The sequence below is a fragment of the Agelaius phoeniceus genome, chromosome 2 (assembly GCF_051311805.1).
Source record: "Agelaius phoeniceus isolate bAgePho1 chromosome 2, bAgePho1.hap1, whole genome shotgun sequence".
NCBI classification, from domain to species: Eukaryota; Metazoa; Chordata; class Aves; order Passeriformes; family Icteridae; genus Agelaius; species Agelaius phoeniceus.
Genome location: NC_135266.1, coordinates 103,410,360 through 103,436,394, shown reverse-complemented (window position 1 = coordinate 103,436,394; position 26,035 = coordinate 103,410,360). Strand labels below are relative to the sequence as shown.

At 39.6% G+C, this 26,035-nt stretch overlaps 1 protein-coding gene across 4 annotated transcripts in view; it reads right to left on the bottom strand.

Annotated features, from left to right (window-relative positions):
• Window positions 1–26,035, bottom strand: part of APP (amyloid beta precursor protein) — a 199,209-nt gene that overhangs the window by 27,917 nt on the left and 145,257 nt on the right. For all 4 annotated transcript variants that reach the window (XM_054654581.2, XM_054654580.2, XM_054654582.2 and 1 more), the window contains 2 exons: window positions 16,097–16,225; window positions 14,036–14,135 (listed from right to left, as the gene is read on the bottom strand). In XM_054654581.2, coding sequence (XP_054510556.1) covers window positions 14,036–14,135; window positions 16,097–16,225 — 229 coding nt within the window. The remainder of the gene's footprint in view (window positions 1–14,035; window positions 14,136–16,096; window positions 16,226–26,035) is intronic.

Sequence of the window (26,035 nt, the reverse complement as noted above, 5' to 3'; positions counted from 1 at the left end):
CTCCTTAAGGCATCTAAACTACTTCTTTCTCAGGATGAGTGACAGGCTCACTTCTAGTATTTTAATAAGATGCTTCTTGGACTTCTCATAGCACCTAAGCAAGTTTCACTAATTTTTGGACTCACTGCAGGCCTCCTCATGGGTCAATAGTCCTCAACAACAGCATCTAGAAAAACTGAACTCAAATACGTCTGAGGAACTGGATAAAAGTGTAATACCAACCCAAATTACTTTCAATACTATTATCTCACAAAGAAGCAAACGGAGCTAAAAGCAAAGAAAGAGCTGAAGAAAATAATAAAATTTACTACAAAATCTTCTGGTAGATACTGTATTGTTAGAAGCTGTTTGTCTACAAGGTCCCAGGACCACAGTTCTATTTGCAAATCTTTGCAGATAGCACTATGCTAGAAAAGATATCATGACAAATCCCAAAAAAGTTGATGGAGTCTCTGAGTGGCAAACCCATGTTATGTTAAAACCTTATCTAATTTTACTGTCACACAACACTGTTTCCAATGTTGAACTCTGAGACATCCTTCCCAGCCCTTAATTGGCCCAGCTATAATGACAAGAATTTCATACGGAACAGCTTCTCTTGCTGTCCTGGAGTGCCAACAATCCATCAGCTATCTTTCAAAACACAACTTTTATTTAGTTCACAGTTTGTTTAAAATTTCAAAAAATAATTATAACATTTGTAGTATTTTCAAGGAGCCCACCTACTAGATGAAAAGCTCTGCAATCACTATTAAGTTCCAGAATGAAAGAATTTAGTTGAAAAGCATCCTTAAAATCAGCAATTGTAATTGTGGAGTTCTAAGAAACAACTTCTTAAAACAGATTAGAAATGAAGTGTACACAAAACACCTCTCATTAGGACTAGTTAAAATACCACCAAATAATATGCCATAGTTTTGACCCAACATCTAACTTGCTTTGTAAAACGCCATTTACATGGTAGAACATATATTTGATCCAACAGAGATGGGCTTGGAATCAGCTCAAATAAACTCATACAAATGCAGAGTCTTATTGCCTCACTTATCATCAGTGACCACTCAGTCTGAACTGAACATGTGTTTTTCCCAAAGTTACTTGCTTTTGAGCACGTGCTTTCAAAATGACAAAACTAAAAAGTGTCAGCAACCTCCCTGTTCTTCTTAAGAGCAGAAATTACAGAGCAACTGAGTCACAGCAACAGCTTCATTTGCAGACTGGATTAAGGCACACATAACTGCCTTAATCCAGTCTGAAGGCAATTTAAATCATGCACATGTTGGATGTCACAATTAAGATTCACTAAGAACACCAACACAATAATTTATTACAGCACATGTGGGAAGAGGTAACATGTTTAGCTGCAGATTTCAATTGTATGCTTACTTTATGGGCTAATTCAATGTTATTTTCTAAAGCAGTTGCACTGATGTAATGCAGTCAGGTTTGAACTAACTTTGAGTGTCTGTATCTTGTCAGCTGTATGAATCAAAACTCTCCCAAACTGGTAAATAGGAAACAAGGCCTCCTCTGCCTTACCACAAAGAGTGAAGCTCCACTGAATTTCAAGTATTTTGTTATTTTTAGATGTTTTGCTGAATCAAACACTGAATGATCATGATGTTGCATACTGCCATGAGTCATAATAACATTATCAAGCTACAAAACACAATTCTGTGGTATTCAGCGCTGAACTAATTCATTTGTATAGTACAAATCAAATGTAATGTAGAGAGACTGATGAGAATGTTACTGAAAGTGATCTGCCTGCTGGATGGTGGAGAAGTGCCTTTGTTGCCTGCATGCTTTGAGGATGATGAAAGAGGAGTGATGTGGTGGATCACTCCTGTGAAATACTGGAAATGAGCCCAACCTTCAGTGCTCAGATCCATACTGACAGAGAAATGTGACCATACCATCAAATCCAAGTTTTCTTCTCACCTCCTCGACAGCCTGTGGAATTATGCCACAGGTCTTTTTGTCTGGAAACTCTTTCAGTGCAATGTGTCTCTCCCTCACAGCTGAAGGGAGAAAGAAAGAACAGGAACCATGGAAAAAAGCATTTCATAGTTCTTATTTTCTGTCCTTCAGAGATACCACCACTAGGTATGAGCAAGTAGCAGCCAAAACCCTCCACTTTTCAGAAATTTCCTATGTGTATGAAAACCTTGTTCAATAAGTTGGAAAGTTTGCCCTTTGTAAATTCTCAGAAATGAACATTTAAGGTATCGTGAAACAGTTGACCTAAAATATTTTTTCTAGAAGTTAATAAGAGAATAAGCATCCCATAGCCTTAGACAACACCTGGATGGCTAAGAAAACCTAACTTTAGAAAAAAAGAAAACCTAACCTTAGAAAAAATACACATTTGAACTTGAGAATAGCTGCAATAATTAGAACCATGCTAAAAAGAACACGCTTCTACTAAATTTTCAAAAAAATTCACAGCTTTAGCACTTCCATGTCTTTCCCATTTTTTGCTCCTTCTATTTCACCACATGTAGATTTTGCTGTTTCCTGAATCACATCATAAAAACAACCCAAGTGAGTTTCCTCCTGTCGGCTGGCACATGGAATAATGTTTCAGTTAAATCTACCTGGCAGACATTTTGTCTTATATCATTAAAACCCCAAAGATATTTAACTAATATACAGAGATATTGTCCTTGTGCAGGTACATCACAGGTTTTCTGGTACAGAAGAGTCTTTAAAGCTTGGGTAATCCAATTCAGGAAAATTCAGTCTTTAAAGCTTAGGATATAAACTTATCACCAAAGAATTGATTAATTTCAAAATGACCTCAGTGTCTTTTCCTTAGGGATGGACTTCAACGCAAATTTAGTTTTGTATGCAATTACTGAGCACTCTGAGCAAAGGTTCATGACAATTTTCACACCACTTAATGAGCCTGCTATGAAACTCATGGTCTGAAACTTTGTCTAATTTTCCTAGAAGCCTGGTATGACACTCTTTGCCTTCAGTGACAGAAGCTTTAATTACTACAGACCCATAATTATCTGACAACTACACAAACTATCTATTAACTAAAATTAAATCTCAACACGTGGCTGTAGCTAAGTGGACATTAATAATTTTTTTGGTATTTAACAGCCAGTCATCTGATTAATAACTGCATTTCCTCCTCACTTCAAAGCAGAGAGTACTGAAGCTTGTATCACCTCTGGGAGTTATTAAACAGAAATGAAAGACCCTGCTCTTCCCTTTCACAAGATGCCTTTTTGTCAATTTCTGTTGTCTCTTTCCCTTCTTCTCATCCCCTCCTCATTCAATTTGGTTAAATTAGACAAGTCTCTCCAAGTAAGACATGGAAACAATCCAGTATGAAGGTAGACAAGATAATATCAAAAAACACTTGGGGAAAAAATTTAATTTACACCATAATCCAGAACATATATTGTATATCATCATCCTGATCCACAGAAGGCACTGTGACAAACTCTCCAAGTTTAAATTTAACTCCACGTTTAATTCTGAATTAACATATCATTAAGTGCTTTAAAATAGGCTGAAGAATCTAAATTAAAACAAATAAACAGCCTGACCAATTGTCACTGATATTAGAGTCAGATGAAGCAGCAATCATTATTCCTGCTCAGGCTTGTGTAAAGTAGAAAAAGCCAAGTACCTTCCCTCTTAAATACCTGAAAAGGCTTATAAGTGAAACTACTCTGCAAAAAACATTTACATGAAATATTACTACAGAATTTTATTGTCTAATTTTCTGAAAATAATTATTTACTTTATTTATTAATTATTTTTTGGTCTAATTTACTGATGAAAATAATTACATTTACTTGCCAAACTTACAGTACACAATACAATTTAAAACTACAGTAGGACCTAAAACTACCACTTTCTGACACCTGAAACAAGTCAGTTACCTCTCATTTTCTACAAACACTTCTCAAGGTCAGACTGTGACTACCACAACCATTTTTGCTGTGTCATCTTGGAAGCACTCAGTAATCCATAAAAAATATAAAAATCTGAACATTAAGTTGTTGCACTGATGCTGTAAGATTTTAGCTTTTGTATTTTTCATATCCTGTACTGCATTAGTGTGTAACTCTGAAGTCCATACAGAGTGTTAGTTAATTCTCTTCATATTTTGGTCAGACAAAGCAATCATTTTAGGCCTGAGATCCAAGGACGCTATCTGCCTCAAGCCCCAAAAAGTATAAACAAAAGTGAATTTGGGCCTCAAGCCCCAAAAAGTATAAACAAAAGTGAATTGGAGGAGAGGGGAGCAAACGGGGGGAATATGACTTAATTACCTGAAGCTGTAATTGGAGGATTAACACCTGATATGCTAATAGACCAAACTTGTATCTGTCTGAAAAACTTGTGACCATCATCCATTCTGGGTGTAGTCCCTTGGGGAGGCTTCATCTGCCCTTAATGTACCTGAAGGCCCTTCATTAAATATATCTCCTTTTCTCCTTTTAACTTTGTCTGGCCTCTGTTTCTAGGTAAGCCCAAAACAGGCATCAGCAGTTGATACCCTTGGTCAAAAGATAATACTTTTCAATTTAAATCCAAATTTACAGAACTGAATTGTGCAGTGCTTGCTCCAGATAATAAGTATTTATTAACTGCAGTTTTAGTGTTTGATAGATCAGCTATATCCTAGGTTGCCAGAGTAATCTAAAGAGATGCATTTATTAAATTTACCAAATATATCTGTGAAGTGGGATGTGGCCAGTTCTGATGCCTTTTATGCTCTTTTTCATACACATGATCTAAAAGGAGGAAGCAGAACAGAGCAAGAACTGGAACCCTGCCCAGGCACCATTATTCAGAAAAATGCATTTTTCAGTGAAGTTGGGTATATGAGAATCACAGGCAGGAGAAAGCTGCATTGATGAAAGATCATTTGTAATCCCACGTGCATGGGAACTGACAGAACATTACTGCAACATCTCCATCAACCCAGCAATTCTGTTAAATCACATATCCTCTGTAATTTTTTCCTTTTTCATCCCAACAGTAACAACTTTGCCAAAGAGGAACACCACAGATACTCTTGACCATAATAAACAGCTGTGTATTTTCCCTCTGCACTTCTGGAAAGCAAGCTATGCTTCACAACAAAATTTAGTACACCATTGGCATCAGAGGCTTATTTTGCCATCCCTCTCAGGATACCTGCCCATAGTGATGCAGTTCAGACTTTAGTGTCTAAATCCCTTTGGATAACAATTCTAGAGACTGACACACTAGCTCTGTAATATATTATATATAAAACTATATTACCTTGTGCTAATATAATCAGTCTGTAACTGGTTGTCAATGGAGACTTGCAATTTGCCAGCAGGTAAGAATTAGGATGATTCCTTTGTTTCTTTCACAGTCCAAGACCTCCTGCTAGGAATCTGATCTTAGGGTGAATCACAGAGAATGACACAACTGTGTTTCCAAAACATGTTAACTGGGAAAAGAAAATCCATCATTCAACAGCACAAATGAAGCAGAAGATGTTGGAGTGTTTGTGATCCCACAATTTTGGGCTGCTTCAGTAGTCGTGGACATTATGAACTTGATTTAGGATGACATATTTATGAAAAAAAGTACACATATATTCAGTGTATCAAAAAAATCTCCAATAGCTCAGTATAATGAGATTCCTGTAAGCAGGCAACATTTTATAAAGTCAGAGCCTCCCCTCTGACTGGAGCTATGCATTTGGAAAGTGACCTGCTCTCAAACCATATCTGAAAGCTGGACAAAAATGGAAAATGGGAAAAAAAAAGAAAAAAAAAGAAAGAAAAAAAGAATGACATCTTAAATTGGGTATGTGATGAACAAACATATGAGCTCCTTAAAGCATAACACTAGAAGCAATTATCAGGAAATACTAATGAGAAAGAAGCAGAATGGCTTCTCAGCCTAAGACTAAAAGCAGACTTTAAAAAAAGTCTTTAAAAAGAACATGTTGGTTCAGGCTTTAAAGAGAACATGTTGGTATCACCACATGCTTTATCTGCATCATCTCAAAACTGAGTGCTTGGCTTTAGACTTTCACTGAAGACACAAAAGAACAGGAAATAATTCAACTGGATGTTTATGAGAAAATCTGTAGCTATAAGGTAATCCTGACCTCTAATGCTTCTTAAAATCAAATATATCCAGTATGCCAATATAAAATAATATACACAGTCCTTTAAATGCAACATTTTCATATAATTCTAACCCTACTCCCCACAGAAACAAGGCTCTCCAAGAGAGAGAATTTCCCAGTCTATTGTATTCATGACACCAGAAAATGGCTGGTGATTAAGGAGAAAATCCTGATCAAATCCACATGTATCCAATAATATAAGAAAAAATAGGAAAGAATACAACCCATAACTGGACAATTATTCAAAGTCTAATGCATTTTTTCCATTGTGCACAAGGTGACTGTAGATTCCTCCAGAGGGGTATGAAAAGAAGTTGTTAAGTGGACACTGTAGCAGCCTCAGCCTGTTGCCACTGTGAGCCCAGAGTGGTCTCATGGTCACGAATTCCCTGTGGGATCTGTAGTGAGGATGGCAACTTTCTATTAAAAGAGAAATGTCTACAAAAAATTACTTCAGGCTAAAGTAATGGAAAGGTCACAGAATAAGGTCGTCAAGAAGGATCTATCAATGCAGGGCAGAGTGCTCTCACCATCAGCTCCTGAAAAAAACCAAGGCAACACCTTTAAACCTCTCCTGCAAATAGATGAATTATTTAGAGTGAAAGATTTAAATACTCACTGAAACAGCAGATGCTCAGAAAATTTAAAAATTACTTTGTTTATAATTTACAAGTCCACAATTATTATCAGTTTTCAGTTCTAACACGTGGATCATGAGACCAGATTTTTTAAAGGTGCAAGTGAAACAGAACAGCATTATTCAAACCAAAGGAAAATATTCTCTCAATAAACTTAGTCACTTCTATTAACTTTTTATTCTGACTATATTTCTGAACTGGAAAACAAGATGTCCCATATCTTTCCTTTAAGAAAAAGCCACCTCAATCCAAAGCCACCTGAAGTAATTTATCCTTTTCCCAGTATCTGTGCACCCTGGAGGAAACTGGCTCTTTTACTCACTGAAGTCATGCTCACAATATTTATGAGATGGAAAGAGGGCTTGTGCACACAAAAATCAGGATTCATGTCTTTTCTGGAGAACATTAGTGCCCATGAGAGCACACAATAGCCCATTTAGCTATAAAAAGATGGGGAGGATAGAGTACACTGCTAATGAAAGCGCTTCAGAACATCAGCGTCAGTGATGTGCATTTATATCTATTTTAATCATCTACAATTCTCCACCATTTCTTTGACAGTTAAATAAATTTGACAAAAAAATAAGAGATGCTTAGAGAAAGAAAATGTTGGATTTATTTCCAGGATTTTTTTCCTTCTCTCCTACGCTGAAGCAAAGGTCATGTCTTACTAGCAGACAGAGCTGAGTCTCTTAAAAATGCTTTTTCACTGTGAGAGTGACCAAACACTGGCAATTGGCTCTGGGTGGCATTGCTTTAGCAGAGGGAATGGAGCAGATGTGCTCCAGAGGTTCTGTCCAACCTCAGGCACTCTGTGCATCTGTGACATTGGCTGATTCCCTACATAAATGCCATACATCACCCAGCTCCAACAAATGGCATCTTATTATTTATGGTATTTAAAGAATTGTAAGAATATTTTATAGAGATAACAAAGTGGCAAAATGGATAGCTTAGTCAAGGCCATAGGCTTGTGATGATTAAAGAAAAAAACACCACTTGGGAAAAAGAAAAGCTTCAGAGAATGTGTATCTATATATGTATATGAATTAGTCAAATGCTTTAAAAGCAAATGTCCTTGGGTGGAAAAGGTCTTAATTGCTCATCAGGCTCTCCACCTGGGCCATATGTCAATATTTAAGCATACAAAATCTATCTCAATGTTGCTGTGGAAAGTTTAATACAGAATTCATTTGCTTTTGTGGAAGGACTCTGCTATTTTTAACCACTGATGCAACAATATATATTTTGCTAGAATCCTAACAAACCATCTTTTTGACTGAATGCTATAGGCCTTCAAGGGAGAATATTAAAGATCGATAATCACTTCACAGAAAATTAAAATTTTTCTTTGAAAAGCTGAGGTTACTGGATACACATAAATGTGTCAAATCAATTATGGAGAGAAAACACAGGTGTAGTTAGTGCTGGAAGTCACTTCAGCATACCTGTGCAAATACACATTCTCTGAAGGCTGCTTTTGACTACTCATTCCAGTTGCATTACACTTATGACACAAAGGGCAGAGCAGAAGGGCAGGAACACAGGCTTGTATGATTCAGTCCAGACACATTAAACAGGCTATTTAAAACTAGAAGGCAGGTTTTACAGAACCTTTGGTAAGACCTACATACTATTGTCCCACTTCCACAAACTGTTTAAAGTTTGCTGAGAAGTTTCTCTGTGGTGTAGATATCAACAAATCTCAATGGAATACTTGCTGTCACAGAAAAATGTGCTGGTTTTAAAGAGATGAGGGTGGAAATTCAATACTTCTGCTTTGGCAAAGATGATGTTTTACTGTACCCAATATTGAACACTCCCCTACACAGTCCTAGCCAAAAGCCTGGGGCAATTTAAAAATGACAATTCCACTGATCTCCAGAATGGCAGAAAGTATAAAAACTGAACAGAAATTGTCCAACTTTCCCCAGGTTTTTGCAACTACTGCAAATGCTCACTCTATTTACAGTCTGGATGAAGCACATTTGTCAACTAGTGCAAAACCCAACTGCCCTGATGATGATGACTATTCTTTATTTTTCTCTATGCCAGTTCACTGAACATGGTCTGTCTCAGTGCAGGTAATCGTGGAGCGCTAATTCATTTGCCCATGCCTCAACAACATTGTTTTTCTTTACCAGAAAAAAAATATTAAGGCATTATAAGCACTCTAATGCATGACAACATAGCATCAATCAGATGCAACCAGTATTTTTGCTCTAGTTTTAGAGGAAGACTAGAACTGGTTCCTATTAAGCAGCCTAGAGCTGCCACCTCTACAAACAAAAAGCAATTTTAAGAATTTTCTGGTCTAACACTCTCAAATTGAGTTACAAGGTAATTGCTGTTCTTACTTGATATGAACTACACCATTCTGTATGATCCCATTATTATACTCTTGTAAACCTTTAAACAAGCTTTTGGCACAGTCAATGTAAGTCAACCACCCTTAATTATTCTGATACCTTGATAGCACAACCCAACTTCAAATAAAGCTTCAGAAATCCTAAGTATTGCTTCAACATCTTTAACATCTTTGAAGGTGGAATTCTTCCCATCAGATAAATTTTAAGACAGAATGATAAGGAAGAGTTACAGAAAAAAAAGACACTGAGAAGTCCCATTGCAGTCTGACAGACATTACTAATTACATATTCAAAACAGCATTTTAAGGGAGAGGAAGAAGAAAGCAATCACAAAAGGAACAGCACCAAACAAGACAAGACACAGAATTTGCTTTTGCAAAGCCTCCAAGAGCATGCTTTGGTTTTGCAGTATCAGTCCCCAGATCACTCTGGTTGTGGTTTTGAACTGTCAGCCTGTGGCAAGAAACTAATACCATTAAACCTCTTAAGAAGGATACCACAGAATGATAGGAAACAGCATCCTAATTCAACTCATGGCAAGAAATGCAAAAAGGCTGTGGATTGACTACAGGTCAAAATTACAAACTAGGAATAGAGAATCAAAAATCTGTCTAATAAATGCTGAAAGACCAGAACCAGCTGAGGTAGTGCTAACTTTGCCCTCCACTCAGATAGGTATTGGGCCAGATGATTAAAGAGGAAATGTTAAAAGAAAGGAAGTCTTCAGACATCTTGAGTCTGCAGCTGCTTCTAAAAACACTTACAAAAATCTTCAAAGGAACTTGCAAGGCAAATGTCAAGAGGCAAATGTCTCTTGTTTCAAATTTTGTCATACTAAGTTGGAGGACACAAATGTTTAAAATAGCACCTGACCCACAGTACACTAAATATATCTGAAAGCAGGCACTGATTTGGGGTCAGCCTGGGTTTGCCTTCTCTTCCAGACAAGTAATGTGCATGTGGCACCCAGAAAATGCTGCAGAACAACAGGACAGGCAGAGTGGAACAGAATAATAAAATAACAACAGTTTGATTTTATTTGTCAAGGGACAGTTGAAATAATATTCTTTTACTTATTGCTCATAACTGAATGTTTCTGAGCTTAGGTACAATACTGCTGTGGTATTACTACAATGCTTAATATTTCCTCAGTGGTGGGCTAGAAAAGTTAAACAAGAATTAAACTGCCTGCCCACATGACTGATGCACAAAGCTCTGACGTAGTTTCTGATTCAGAAGCTATGCCTGCTGTGCCACTCTCTGCAATAAATTGCCTTTTACATAGATGGATAAGCAATCTAATCAAATAAGGATTTAAAGCAGGACGTGCTTGAAGGAACTGCTGATTTTGCTTAAAGCCTACTATTGCTTTTTCTGGGTTTCCATACATGTTAAATAGTATATGAGATTTATCAGAGAGAAAAGGTGAGTACAAATACCTACTCACCTTTTTGTAATCCTCACCTTTTGTAATCCTGTAAGCAGGCAAATAATGTGCTCAGATTTCTTTTTGTGCCACTCTCCTATTCAAGGGGCATACTCCTGCCCATAAGAAACTTCATTTATCACCAAGAACTACATCAATTGCCAAGAGCAACCTCTTTTTAACACATTTGCATCACGGTCCCTTGCGAAATCATTTGCAACCAGAATGTCAGTCTCCTACCCAAATGACCTGCTTATTCTTTCCAAGCTTTTTCAGAACAACCATGCTCAGGTGACCTCTGGAACTCTCAGACTGGCTCCTCTTCCTCTGCCCCAGCATGAACAAGAGACAGCCAGCAATATCCTCTCTCACACACCTGGAATTTGCTGCTACATTACAGTGCCTGAAACCCTTATGGGGCATTTGCACATCACACATTGGTCAAATGCTTAGGATGAAAGCCCTCACTTAAATTAAGTGCTGTTTTCTACCCTCTGGAATGCTGTGAGTCTTCCAACTACCTATATGCTCCTATGACACCCACTGTTAAAGCTGGTGGACATCAGCTGGTGATGGACACCTGCAGGTAAGGACTAAAACTCAGTTAAATTTTACCCTAAATTCCTACCATCATCTTTGCTGGACTTACAAAAATAATAAGAAAAGGCTGCTCTTAAAAGGCATAAGAGCCTGTTTTAAACACAAAAGCTGGATATTTTATTTTGGATTTTGCACATTATAACAATGGCTGTAAGCCTGCCTTTTAAGGTAGAAACTTCAATCATGGTCTGTATTTTAAGGAAACTCCAAATGTCCAACAGCTAGACTGTGATTTATCAGATTAACTGTGCAAAAATAGGTCATAATATTTTTAGCAATAGGAAAAATAGAGTGAAAAACAGCACCACATTATCTGTAAGAAGAATTAAACCCATGGGACAAATTCATAGCAAACTGGATCTCATTTGTATTGCTGCTTACAGAGCTACTTGTTTGATTCAGGGAAAAACCACCTTTGTCAGAGCTCTGTTATCTAAAGCAAAGATTAGCCATTCCTCAAGGTAGAAACTTTTCATGAAGAACTCTACAGCAGAGTGGAACTAGAAACTAAAACTATAATAAAGAACTCTACAGCAGAGTGGAACAAGAAACTAAAACTATAATCAAGAAAGAAAATTAACTAAAACTATTTTCAACCATGTCTCCTTAGATGTAGTTTATTAGTTAGACACTCTGTGTGAGATGTTCTTACCTCATTTATTTTTCAAATTTTCTACTGACTCAGACTTTCTAAGTCAATGGTTCCAACAAAAGGTATTTAATCAAACATCTGCCTTTTTACTGAGAGTTGTAGTATTTCTTGGGAATGCTACAAAGTGAAATTTTATTAGAAGTTTACTTTCCCACAGATTTTGCAGCTGTAAAAGATGTCCTTTTCCATGGGTTTAGGAAGAGTACAGAGACTAAGAAATTCAGTAATTTCAGAAGAGAATTTGAAACAGGCTGATCAGAGTGAGAAGGCTCAGAGCTAGGAGGATACTGTATTCTTGAACACATGGGAATCAGCTCTGCAAACTTCATTAAAACCAACATGCAAAACAAAGTTTAGAGACAGTATTATCAACAAGAAGAACATTGATACTGAAAGACATTGCATTATGGAAAACTATTTTATCTAGATCTAATATTTTACCCAGAAAAGATAGTACTTTAATTTGTGTTGCTTAGGAACTCCCAATTATGAGAACTTTGTTTTAATTGCTTTAAACTTTGCAATGCATTGAACAGTTTTTAGCACAGCGTAAACCACAAAAAGAAAAAAAAAATCAAGGTAAGGAAAAGCTGCTCAAGAGACTGTAACAAACATTTTCTTTGTGATTTCTTAGCTGCTCTCAACTTATTAGGAAAGAATACCATAGTAATTTTGGGCTCTTTTTTGCCCCTAAAAATTAGTATTACATTTGAGATTAGGAGTCAGATTCTTGTAAACGACTCAGCAGTTACTAGACTTTTGGTCTCATGCCACTCCAAAGATTCTGGAATTCTTGTTCCACTTCAGTACATAGAAAGGAGAACAAAATTTACAAGAATACCCTCAGCAACAAGCATTAACATTACCAATAATAGAAAGAAGAAATTGAAGTTTGAAGCACAAACCCCAAGGGAATGATAGCAGTGCAAAAAGAAAACTAACTGAGCATCTCAAAGACCTCACAGTACTGACATCTTCTTTCTACAGAAATGATATGCTTTCAAATTATCAGTAAGATGTTGTTCCTCCCTGAATGACTCTACATCCACAGACTGAGACTGTGGATTGTGCCTAATAATTGTGGAGCACAGAAACACACAGTTAAGGACAATTACTAACCAGTTATCTTCTGGCTGCCTCCCAGTCCCTTCCACTATTTCTTGATCTCATCTCCAGCCCTCTCAAGCAGAAGCATATCTCTGTCATAACTCATACTTTGGGCAAATGAATCCACCACTATTCCCTGTCCATCCTTCCCTGTGTCTTAAATGCATCCTAATCCTTACTGCAGTGGCACACCTCCCTCCCTCATGTTTTGAAGAAATCAATGACTTATTTATTCAGCTGAACGTGGTTACTAGTGAAATTAATACATTAACTGCTACTTACTGCCACAACTTGTGCAAAAATGACTGTCCTATCTCTGACCTTTACATTTAACCATGTGTTATTTTTTTAAAGACAAACATTAGCAACATGATGTCCAAAACTGAGTGCAGCTGTCTTGCTGCAATAGCAGCAAACAGCAAAGTGTGAGTGCTGTACTGGAGATCTCTGTGCTGCAGCACTGCCACAGCCAAGGGCAGGAATCTGGATGGAAGGAAAGGCCATTATCCCTCACAGCTGTCTGTCATTACAGCTCTCAGGGAAGAGGCAAACATAGGTCTGTTGCTACTGGATTCATCCACAGTCCAGCTTGGATGCTGGAAAAAATGGGAGGAGCGGAGATATCAATTTGATAACTAACCAAGAACTAAAATGCATGATTACTAGGATACTGCCAACTTGATACCTACACTTTTCTCAGATCCTTGCTTCTGCAACCAATTTTTTAGCTGTGGGATTTCTGAATGATCTGTATCATGTAAATACTTACCAGGTAAACTAAATATCCAAAGGATAGGGTTTGCCTAAATCTCATTGTCAATTGTTGCATCCCTATAACATGGAAGGCTCCAAATGTCAATTAACATATTTCAGGGAAGACATTTACAGCAGTATGATGATGCCACTGCACGGGATATACAGGATTTGTCTTCCAAGGGTTTATTATAATTTAATTCAAAATTTAAGAATGTTGCCAGGTTTACTCTTCTATTTTTCAGCTGAGGAGTATATCAATAGGAAAAGTGAGATGATGTATTTTTGCTTTTGGTGGTAATTTCCCATCACAGAAATATATGTCTTTTTCTACATAAGTAGTTTGCATACCAACTTCATCCTGGATCTCCTCTGCCACAGCAGGCACATTGTAGAGGAAGGAGAGAGACTGGTTCATGCGTTCGTATATCACACGTAGATGCGTCATAACCTACGGAAACAAAAGTGTTCAAAGGAGGGCGATACTATGGATAATTTGACATTATCACAAATTTCACAGATTATAGGAAGCAAGACCGTTTTCACTTGTGCAGGAATAAGATTTCAATATGCCCTACGTATCAAAACTGTCAAAGCTATTACAAAACTCACCTCTCTCCTACAGCTGCTGAAAAATACCATTCTAGATGCTCTTCCATAGCCACCTGAAATCCCATGGAAATGCAGTAATTTAAAGTAAGGGTTTACATTTGCTGTGGGGCAGAACATGCACACAAGCAGCTATTGTGGCAGAAATCCACAGCTTCATTCTTCTTTCAGCAAAGTTTACATTTGCCCCTACTCATAAGTTTTCACATAACATGTAAACCAAGTGAGGCACAGTGATTGCTGCATCAAAATGTTTCAGGTGTTTGGATTTATTTATTTATTTACTTCCTGATCCAAATACTGCGAAAAGAAACAGCTCTCCAAAGAAAAAGAAAAAAAAGTAGCATTTACAAATTGCAAATATTTCAGTTGCAAACAAAAATATTTCTACCCAGAAGGATTACTGTACCCTCTCATTTGATTACAGCTCTATTGCCTCAAGTGCCCTCACATTGTTATGGGTTGAGTTATGACATTGTATGATACATGCTCCCCCAGGCTACTCTTCACAAGTATCACCTTTCTTCAGTGGAAGGAGAAATTGAGGTGCATCTTAGAAGACTGACAAGATAATTAGGCCTAACAAGTAAAAGGAGTTGTAGACAGCAATTTTAGTGAAATGGCAGCATGATTTCTTCAAATCTAAATATTTATGCTATTGAACTAAATATTTTGTCTTCCATTTTTCACTGAAAAACATTTCACTAATAGAACTCCCAGGCCGCATTTCCCCAGCCATCTGACCAATTCTAGACACAGAGATGCTATATCAATACTCATTCCTACAATGACATGTTAGACAATACACTGCACTTCTTGTATTTATATGTCAGTTTCTATTCTTCACTAGTGCTGCCACACAACCTGCACTCTGCAAAATTTCAATTATTTTTGTCATTAAATAACCCAATGAGACTTGGAAAAAAAAAAGTTATAATAGATGCTTAAGACAAGGCAAAGACAATAGTCACTGCAGAAGACTTTTAGAAGTGTGCATTTCTCACTCAAGCAATTTCAAGACAGCATGATCTCAATGTACACATTTGGCTGAAACAGATGTTTGAAACTCTAATCTGCTATCCAGGGAGGTACATGGGTTTGATTTTTCTTTTTGTGATGTCAGTCAGTTCAAAAACTGGCTGGAACAGTGCCTGCCACTGAATCCTGCAGAGGGAACAGCAGCAGATTCCACAGATTCCAGCACACTGTTTTTACAGCTTATCCATTGCAACTCCAATAATTAATTGCTGTTTTGAAAGCCAAATACATCTTCAATCTTGGATGTTTTCTTTCTGCTTTCTTGCCCTCTATGATTTATGAAGACAAGATAAAAGATGTTCCAAAACATATGCATTGAGGTCTATAGTAACATTCAGCAGTTAAATGCCATGAAGGACAGTGTCTGTTTTAAAAGAACACATTAAACTTGAGTGCATCACAGTAATCACATTTATAGACATTACAAGTTCCTCTGCAATGACTATAGAAAGGTTGGTCACAATCAGATGGCTACACCACTTCTGGTTCTGCCACTTCAGCTGAGAGGCATGAAGGCTCCTCAGAACATGTCCATGACTGACTCAAGGTCCAGATAGACAAAAAACCTGTATTCAGCTCTTCTCAGAAGAAAAATCATACTTCCATTACTCTATCACTTTGCCTTCTGATGGAAAACAGATTGTTTATGATTGCATTTAAAGCTGTCCATGGAAAGGAGCTGGGTATTTTATAAAAAACAGTTTGACAGAAATTTCACAATAGCCATGAACTAACACAACCTCACTAACCATCAGTGGGGATTACCTGAGATCTGATTTGGGCAGCTTTCTTTGGGTCTACCATGCGGACATGTTCAAAGTGTTTGAGAGTGTGCTGTCTGTCCTTCTGCTCCGCACGCACATACTTCTTCAGCATGTTGAATACATGACGAGGCTACAGGGAAAGAAAAAGAACAAAAAACCATCAGTTTAGAATGACACATGCTTTCATTTCTTGCACTGGAGATGTTTCCCAAGCCAAAAGCCCTTGGTGCTATCTTCTGAAGACAACTCTGACTACTATAAGGAAGATCTTCTCAACTGAACACCATCAGGATGCACCATTAAATAGTAGTTGTAGGCAGTAGATAATGTTCCTGAGAAGGGTGTTCAGATTTCTATGTTTCTATGAATAACCAATCCCCAGACTTGACTGCAAAACTTAAGGAAAAAAAACCAACACAATGTTCCTGCCCTGTCACTATTGCTGCACCACCAGAGGAGAAAACAGAGGAAAAGAACTACAGAGCTGAGGTACAGAACATATACATCCAGAACACACACATCCAAAACACACAACTGACTGAAAATCCATAAGAAAAAAGAGACATCTGCCCGGTTTTCTGAAGTTTCTCAGCTTACATGCCAGATTTTGCAAAAATATGAAGTCTATTGCAAATAATATTTATTATTAAAACCTAATGGATATATGCCTTCAGGCATGTAACTGAATACAAGGAAAGAAAGGAAAGGGAGGGAGGGAGGGAGGGAGGGAGGGAGGGAGGGAGGGAGGGAGGGAGGGAGGGAGGGAGGGAGGGAGGGAGGGAGGGAGGGAGGGAGGGAGGGAGGGAGGAAGGAAGGAAGGAAGGAAGGAAGGAAGGAAGGAAGGAAGGAAGGAAGGAAGGAAGGAAGGAAGGAAGGAAGGAAGGAAGGAAGGAAGGAAGGAAGGAAGGAAGGAAGGAAGGAAGGAAGGAAGGAAGGAAGGAAGGAAGGAAGGAAGGAAGGAAGGAAGGAAGGAAGGAAGGAAGGAAGGAAGGAAGGAAGGAAGGAAGGAAGGAAGGAAGGAAGGAAGGAAGGAAGGAAGGAAGGAAGGAAGGAAGGAAGGAAGGAAGGAAGGAAGGAAGGAAGGAAGGAAGGAAGGAAGGAAGGAAGGAAGGAAGGAAGGAAGGAAGGAAGGAAGGAAGGAAGGAAGGAAGGAAGGAAGGAAGGAAGGAAGGAAGGAAGGAAGGAAGGAAGGAAGGAAGGAAGGAAGGAAGGAAGGAAGGAAGGAAGGAAGGAAGGAAGGAAGGAAGGAAGGAAGGAAGGAAGGAAGGAAGGAGAAGGAAGGAGAAGGAAGGAGAAGGAAGGAGAAGGAAGGAGAAGGAAGGAGAAGGAAGGAGAAGGAAGGAGAAGGAAGGAGAAGGAAGGAGAAGGAAGGAGAAGGAAGGAGAAGGAAGGAGAAGGAAGGAGAAGGAAGGAGAAGGAAGGAGAAGGAAGGAGAAGGAAGGAGAAGGAAGGAGAAGGAAGGAGAAGGAAGGAGAAGGAAGGAGAAGGAAGGAGAAGGAAGGAGAAGGAAGGAGAAGGAAGGAGAAGGAAGGAGAAGGAAGGAGAAGGAAGGAGAAGGAAGGAGAAGGAAGGAGAAGGAAGGAGAAGGAAGGAGAAGGAAGGAGAAGGAAGGAGAAGGAAGGAGAAGGAAGGAGAAGGAAGGAAAAGAAAGGAAGGAAAAGAAAGGAAGGAAAAGAAAGGAAAGAAAAGAAAGGAAAGAAAAGAAAGAAAAGAAAGGAAAGAAAAGCAGCTGAAGGGAACTTGAAAATATACACAGTGATGGCAGAGCACTGAAGGCTAAGACATGTATTGCTATGTACTTTCCTGCACTGCACAATAATACAGTGCCAAAACAGGAAATGATCTCCAGCATCCAGCTAGGACACCCATCTTTAACTCTGAGATTATATGGATTCTGGAAATGCAGTCCCCCTTCTCTCCATTCCCACTTGTGGTGCTGTGCTTGTGCATCCTACCTGAAGCTGCCAAGCAGTGAGAAGGAACAGAAAGATGACCTTACTGTGCAGCAGATTAAAGAATGAACAGAAGTGATAAAGAGCCTGTCTAGGCACTGAGAATGACACAGGGAAGAAGGTAGGGAAGTGATAAAAAAAGTGTCAGAAGCTCTGTGCACAGCTTTCCAAAGCAGGAAGAACTGTGGGTGAAGGTGAAGTTTTAAGAAGATTTAGATTCATGGACAAATATAGAGCACAAACTGATTTAACATTTACACAAGAGATGAATACTAAGATATGGAGTCCAAAAATTTCAGAACCTCTTCAGTTTAAGAGAAGCAACAGATTCAAAAATGTCTGAGGAAAGCAAACCAAAGGTTATTTGAAGAAGATATGTCAGACAGAAATAGAGATGTGAAGCCATATCTTGCCAGAGAATTAAACTTAGTGTCTCCATTGCCTGAGAGAAATAACTCAAAGTCCCCAAAGCCAAGTACTCTCAGATGAAGTTGCAAGAAACTCTGGACAAATGCTGGAAACTGAGTAATCCTCACAACCTTGTGGGAATGGCCAAACAACTGAAATGCCAACTGTAAAGCTCTACTGAAATGAAGGCTAGAAGACCAGGAAGTTTAATAACAAGGGGAAAATTTTGAAGACAGAACATTTAACTACCTTTCCTGATAATTCAACTTTTCTTGCCCTCAAGACACGTCCAGGTAACAGGCTAGGGCTATGCTGATTAGTTAGGAATAATATGGGTACTGTGTACTCCAAAACTCTGGACTGGCTGGCAAGAAGCTTAAATCCACAGTCTCATGGCACACACTATTCAGGCAAATGCAGCAAAAAAGACACACCTGATAAGATGTGAACCTACCAATTATTTTAAGCACATACTTAAAACACCGTTTGCTCCCATCCAACTTATTCCAAAGCTCCCCCTTCTCAGAAGATTCAAACACCTGTTTTTATCTACAACTGACGTTGATCGTGGCCCTTCTTACAAGCTATTATAACCATCCAGCAGATGTGCTCATGTCTTTGGGTATTTAATAGTTGTTAGCTTAAAATCCCAATTATACTGGAGAATGTTGTTGAAGTATTATTTTATATAGCTTTCCTGAGTACCTGGGGACTTGCATGCATCCAAAACCTGTGGACAGGTTCACAGACAATTTATCTGGGCTACACAGACTACCTAGGGTGACAATGCACCATTAAGAACTAATGTTCTGCCTAGAACTGTAGAGAATATGCCTTGTCTCTTATTTGAAAGATGAGTCATTCTGTGGTCTTGTATATGAGATCTAAAATGCCCATAATCCAGTTTCTAGCAAGTTATATATAAACATGCAGATGTCCCTATACTGATCCTAATCTGCTATTTCAGATTTTAAGGGAGTGATGAAACAGTGCAGTTTCATTGAGCTTGGAAAATGGAAACATCACATGTAGTTTGCATGGCTAAAATCTCTCCTCATGGAAAAAAATCTCTTCTTGTGGAAATCCAAAATATTTACTACAAAGAAACCACACTAAAACCATTAGAAAGCAGGTCTGTGTATTGAAAATACAATTTCCTGGCTTTGTGCCATGGAACTTCCATGGGAAATTCTAAGCTGGCTTGTCATTTTGATCAAAATTCACTCTAAATCAAAGAGGAAACTTTCACAATGCTATTTAACCTTGTCTTTAGAGAAAAATCAATCATCAGTCCCTTCCAATTACTGCTCTTGCAATGTGCAACAATTGCTTCTTTTCATTCACTATTCTGAATACCTTGTGTATCATATTCAGTACATATTTCACTCACTACATTATTAACTTGCAGGTTTCATCATGGAGAAGTACTTCATTTTAGAAACATTCAAGGAAAGTTGAACTGAATGACTGCAAACACTTTCTCATGGGCAAGACAAATAAATCCCCATCCAGATACCTATTCTTTGGAGTTAAAGATGCCTTCTCATAATTTCTACTAGTTTGCAACAAAACATGTTATCTCACACATCAAAATCACATTGCTACAATGGTGCCCAAGACTTACATTTGCCTCCTCTCTCAAGGACTCCTCTGGTGACCAAATAAAATGTAAAACCATTTGAATCAATCTCTTTTTTTTTTCCACTATTTCAACTTACTGAACTTTGACAAATTAGGACAAATTTTGTTTCTGCTCACTATTTTAAAACTCTTAATTCTAGATACAACAAACCTGCCAGGGTTTAAAACGACATTCTGGAAAATGGAATTAGCTGACCACCTTTCTTGAAATCTGACTTTGTATAAAAACAGAGCTGAAATCCATGCTATTTCATAAAAAACCTACAAAATTAAGTATATGTGAAGAATTCCACAGCTGGAAATTAATGGGTTTGGAGAAGCAGAGCTGAAGGGTAGAGTATTAGAGCTGGACTGCTGTTTCCTGCTGCACAGGAGGATTTTTATCACCAATTCAGCAGCAGCACTTTGGCCTGCCTCCAGCTGCATACTTCCACAGCAACCTCCTTGGACTCAGGAAATGCTTTGAGCTTCCCAAACTCTGAGACACTGAGCATGGGCCCCCCTGCAGATTCCTCTTCCCTGTCCAAACAGCCAAACCAGACTATTTTCAACCTGCCCTGTGCTCTCTCTGTGAACAGGCACTGCTCCCAAGAATAACAGGTACCAGAGTAAGTTTTGAAGAAAAAAAAAAATGGGGAAAAAAAATCAGATTGATTAATGTACATTACAGGGTTTATCTCAACAATCCTGCTCTTCTAAGCAAGAATTTCTATTTCAGTAAAATAGTGCTGAATTAGAGGAGAAGCATTTTAAACTGATTTTAAGGATTATATGCTCATTTTAATTTATGTGCAAAGTAAAGAGGTTAATTAATTACCTTTCAAAGTTTTCCTGTATGTTTCCCTCATCTAAAACCCTTTATTTCATCAATTTTCTTTTCTGCTTGTCTTTGTCACCCACCACCACCTTCCCACAGATAATGTGCCTCTCTGACCATCAAAGATTAGAAAGGAATACATAAATCCACAAAAATTTGACATGCACATGAAAGAGGGAATAGAAGTAAATTACAGAATCAATCTGCTCACAGAGAATGATGGATTTGAATTCCCCTATTTTATTGTAAAAAATAGGGAAAATTTCCAAATGTTTTAAAAACTAGAGGCATATTGCTTCCAGATGCCACTAATCCTCCTTTCCTGTAGTAAGCCCACCAAGGATGATGAAACAATATACTATTTTGACACTGGATACTGAACAGCTGCACCTCATTTTCAAAGGCAGCAAAGTACAACAGCACAGCTAAGCTGCATCAGGAATCAAGAATGAGGATCAAATTTTGAGTTTCTGGGGAGACTGCATGACAGTGCTTCTGAGAACAGAACAAGAGTATAAATATTTGGTTTTGCTTAATTTTGTTTTCTTGTACACCTTGAAACAATTTCATCTCTGTGTGCTCCCTCTCTCCCTTGCTGCCCTGAGTGGTACTCAGAGGCACACCTCTGAAACTGCACTGGGCAATCATCCATGTAACACATGAAAAAAACCTGCAGTTAGTTTTGGATCCAATACAGGAGCTATTCACAAAGGATTCATGGACTTTTGAACCCTCCTAACTGCATGCAGCACTTCCATAAAAAACTCTAACTTCTTTTTAACATTTCAATCCAAATTCTTCCTCACAACTTTAGAGAAAGAGAATCCATCACTTAAAATATTTAGAATCTATTTTTATAGTAAACATACTAATAGCAAACCATGTAACTTGAAGCAGGCAATGAAAGGGGTTCTTAAAAATAAGTTGAGAAGTCCAGAACTCCCCACTCCCACAATTTTTCTAATAGTACTTAACAAGTTATCAGTAGGGTTATGAATTACTCTCCCAAAGATAACACAACTGCATCAAATGCACTTTTAGTTTACTAGGAAACTGCCAGAGTGAAATACAGCTAAGGTATCAAAGTTGCATTTTCCATTAAGCCCATTTTCTCTTTGGCTAGGCAGCTGAAGTTTGGATTCAGAGTGTATTCAAACTTCTCGCTCCATATCCTGCAATGCAGTTAGTGGACTGGATTAACTCATTAGTCATTCAGTTATCATCAATCACTCCCCAGGTTTCACCCTCACAGAATCACAAGGTTGGAAGAGATCTTTAAGGTCATCGAGTCCAACCCATGCCCTAATACCACCTCAACTAAACCATGGCACCGAGTGCCACATCCAGTCTTTTTTTAAACCCATCCAGGGATGGTGACTCCACCACCTCCCCAGGCAGACCATTCCAGTACTTTATCACTCTTTCCGTAAAAAACTTTTTCCGAATATCCAGCCTAAATTTCCCTTAGCTCAGCTAAAGACTGTGACCTCTCATTCTGTCATTTGTTGCCTGGCAAAAGAGACCAACCCCCACCTGGCTGCAGCCACCCTTCAGGAAGTTGTAGAGTGATAAGGTCACCCCTGAGTCTCCTTTTCTCCAGGCTGAACACCCCCAGCTCCCTCAGTCCCTCCTCACAGGGTTTGTGTTCCCAGCCCCTCACCAGCCTCGTTGCCTCCTCTGGATGTGCTCAAGCATCTCAAGGTCCTTCCCAAACTGAGGGGCCAGAACTGGACACAGCACTCAGGGTGTGGCCCCACCAGTGCCAAGGGCAGGGGAAGGATGACCTCCCTGCTCCTGCTGGCCACACTGTTCCTGACACAGGCCAGGAGCCATTGGCCTTCTTGGCCACCAGGGCTCACTGCTGGCTCATGCTCATGTCAGCCAGTGCCCCCAGGTCCCTTTCTGCCTGGGCACTGTCCAGCCACAACGTCCCCAGCCTGTAACATTGCAGGAGGTTATTGTGATAAAAATGCAGGACTCAGCACCTGGACTTATTAAACTCCATCCCATTGGACTCTGCCCATCCATCCAACTGATCCAGGTCTCTCTGCAGAGCCCTCCTTCCTTCCAACAGATCAACAGATGTGCTCAGCTTAGTGTCATCTGCAAATTTGCCAATAAAAGACTCAATCCCCTCATCCATGTCATCAATAAAGATATTGAACAGAGCTGGTCCCAGCACAGAGCCCTGAGGGACACCCCTGCTGGCTGCCCCCAGCTGGATGTGGCACCGTTCACCAGCACTCTCTGGGCCCGGCCATCCAGCCAGTTCCTAACCCAGCACAGAGTGCTCCTGTCCAAGCCATGGGCTGCCAGCTTTTCCAGGAGTGTGCTGTGGGAGACAGCATCAAAGCCTTGCTGAAGTCCAGGTACACAACATCCACAGCCTTTCCTGCATCCACCAGCTGGGTCACCTGGTCATAAAAGGAGATCAGGTTGGACAAACACAACCTACCCCTCCTAAACCCCTGCTGGCTGGGTCTGATACCCTGCCCATCCTGTAAGTGTTGCATGATGACACTCAGTACAAACTGTTCCTTACCAGGCACTGAGGTCTGGCTGACTGGCCTATAATTACCAGGATCCTCCTTTGTACCCTTCTTGTGAATGGGCATCACACTGGCCAGCTTCCATTCATCTGGAACCTCCCCAGTGAGCCAGGACTGTTGGTAAATGATGGAGAGTGGTTTCACAAGCTCATCTGCCAGCTCCCTCATCACCCTGGGATGGATCCCATCCGGTCCCATAGATTTATCAACATCCAAGCAGCTCAGCAGTTCTCAGACTGCCTCCTCCTGGATAACAGGGGGACCTTTCTGCTCCCTGACACCATCTACCAGCCCAGGAAGACAGTTGTCCTGAGGACAAGCTGTCTTTCCACTGAAGACCAAGGCAAAGACGGTGTTAAACACCTCCACCTTCTTTCCATCTGCAGTCACTAAATTCCCTCCCACATCCAGTGGAGAATTGAGGATATTCTTACCCTTCCTTTTGTCATTAATACATTTGTAAAAACATTTTTTATTAGCTTTCGTAAAAGTTGCCAAAATAAGTTCTAACTGAGCTTTGGTCTCTTTAATTTTTTTTTCTACATGCCTATCCTGAGGTGACTTTATGCTGCTGAATTACAATTTATCCCCATTCATCTGTTTAGCCCAGAAATAAGTTTTGCACCTTTAAGACTGGTTCTGAGAATGAAGAGGGAAGGGGAGAGAAGAATGCACAGTTTGTTTTCAGACACTGCACTCACTCCTACACATTCCTGCTCCTGGACTGTGTTGTCTGTGGACAGACAGACAGCGGGACAGAGCTCTTCTTTGCTTTTTAGATAGTTTTTAGCTAGCTAAGGCAGGAGTTCCCTGGACTGTAGTTTTTCTTCTTCTTGGACCTGTCTAAACCTGCTCTGCACTGAACACCCAGCAGAGCACCGGCAGCTCACACCTGTGGCCCACTGGGCCAGGCCTGGGCTGCAGCATTTCCAGCACCAAAGGGACTGATAAGAGACTGAGTGAGCTGAGCTACAGCCCACAGAGGGACTTTTTGAGTTTGTCATCTCTTTTGGAGCAGCAAGAGGTTTTATTGTTTAATATTGTTCATTTTTTTGTGCAGGTGAATACTTTGCCTGTTAAATAAACAGTCTTTTTCCACTTTTCTCCAAGGAAATCTTTTCCTGCACCATTTGGGGAGGAGCCACTTGAATCTGCTTTCTAGAGGAACCCTTTCAGAAATTCTCTCCCAAATTTGTTCTAAACCAGGACAAAGACAATTTTTGGCACCCAAAGTGTGGCTTGAGAAAGTGGAAAAAAACCTGTACTGATTGCATTTTGGTTGTACTCACTCTGTATTGGGATAAAGCAGTCAGTAACCATGTTGCTTGAATTCACAATGTCTCTCTGGGCATAGGCCTTCATGTGTCTGTGGTCTCTAGGCATTCTTGAGGTTTTCGTACCTTTCTGGTCCCTAGGCTTATTTTCTTATCCAGAGATAGCTCCAGTATTGTCCCAAATATGTAGTTTTTACAGGAGAATGGCATGGATTACAATAGCTATTGTGCTGGGCTTGGTGATAATGATTTATAGGGAGTTTACAAAGGTACTGGAGTCTGTTCAAGATATGTATGGTATACAGTTTCTTCATCCTACCCTGCATCCTAGTTCTAGTTCCAGTTCCTAGTAGTTTTGGGGATTTATTAGTAATTGCACCCAGCTTGTTAGAGGAGGAGCAGGGGATAAGGCTTTTCAGCCTTTCCTTTCCTTCTTCCCCTTTGAATCTGTTATGTCACTTTTTGAGAATGTTCAGTTTCCCCTGAATGTTAAAGATACCACTGTCCTGGTATTTAATCTGGTAAGCTTCCTCTCTATGGTCTGCAGCTTCTCTAGCATGAGGGCTGAGATGCCCAAAGGAGCTGATGAGACCCCTGATGCAGAAATAGAGCCAGGTGTGGAAAATCTTGAGTGGTGTGGGAAATGGGAGGAGATGGGCCAAACCCTGAAGGAATTTTCTGATCCTACAGCCTGGCACTTGCCACATGAACAAATACTGAACCCAGCTGAGGTGGGGGAATACTTGGTGCCATGATGACTCTGAGGAGAAAAAGATCATTGCAGTAAGCTGGGCCCTGGCCTATGCTTATCACATGCTGTTAGATACTGTAGGGCAGCAGACAGAGGCAGGGGGGCAGGCAGATAAATCAGCAGCTACCCCAGTCACTCAGGCTGCACCTAACACCCCAGCTACTCAGGCTGTAGCAAGGCAGACAGTAAACCTAAGCCCAGAGCTAAACCAGACAGTGAGCCTCAACCAATGGCTGCTGCTGCTACCACAAGAAGCAAGAAACACACAACCAATACCGATCAGCCAGTGGACGATGATGATCCTAGGGAAGGACTCTCAACACCAATTACTGATGTAAAATCAGAAGTCACTGTTGAGTCCTTTTCCCTGAAGGCCCTTCGTGGCCTGAGAAAATGCCCTAGGAACCTGTCACAGACATATTTTATGAAAAATCCCTTTGGTAGGACTTTTTCTTCTGAGAAGCTGAGAGGCCTCAGAAACGAAACATAATAATTACCTGCTGCTGTGGAATGCAACAGGAGCATCTTTGACTGGTCTCATGTGGTTG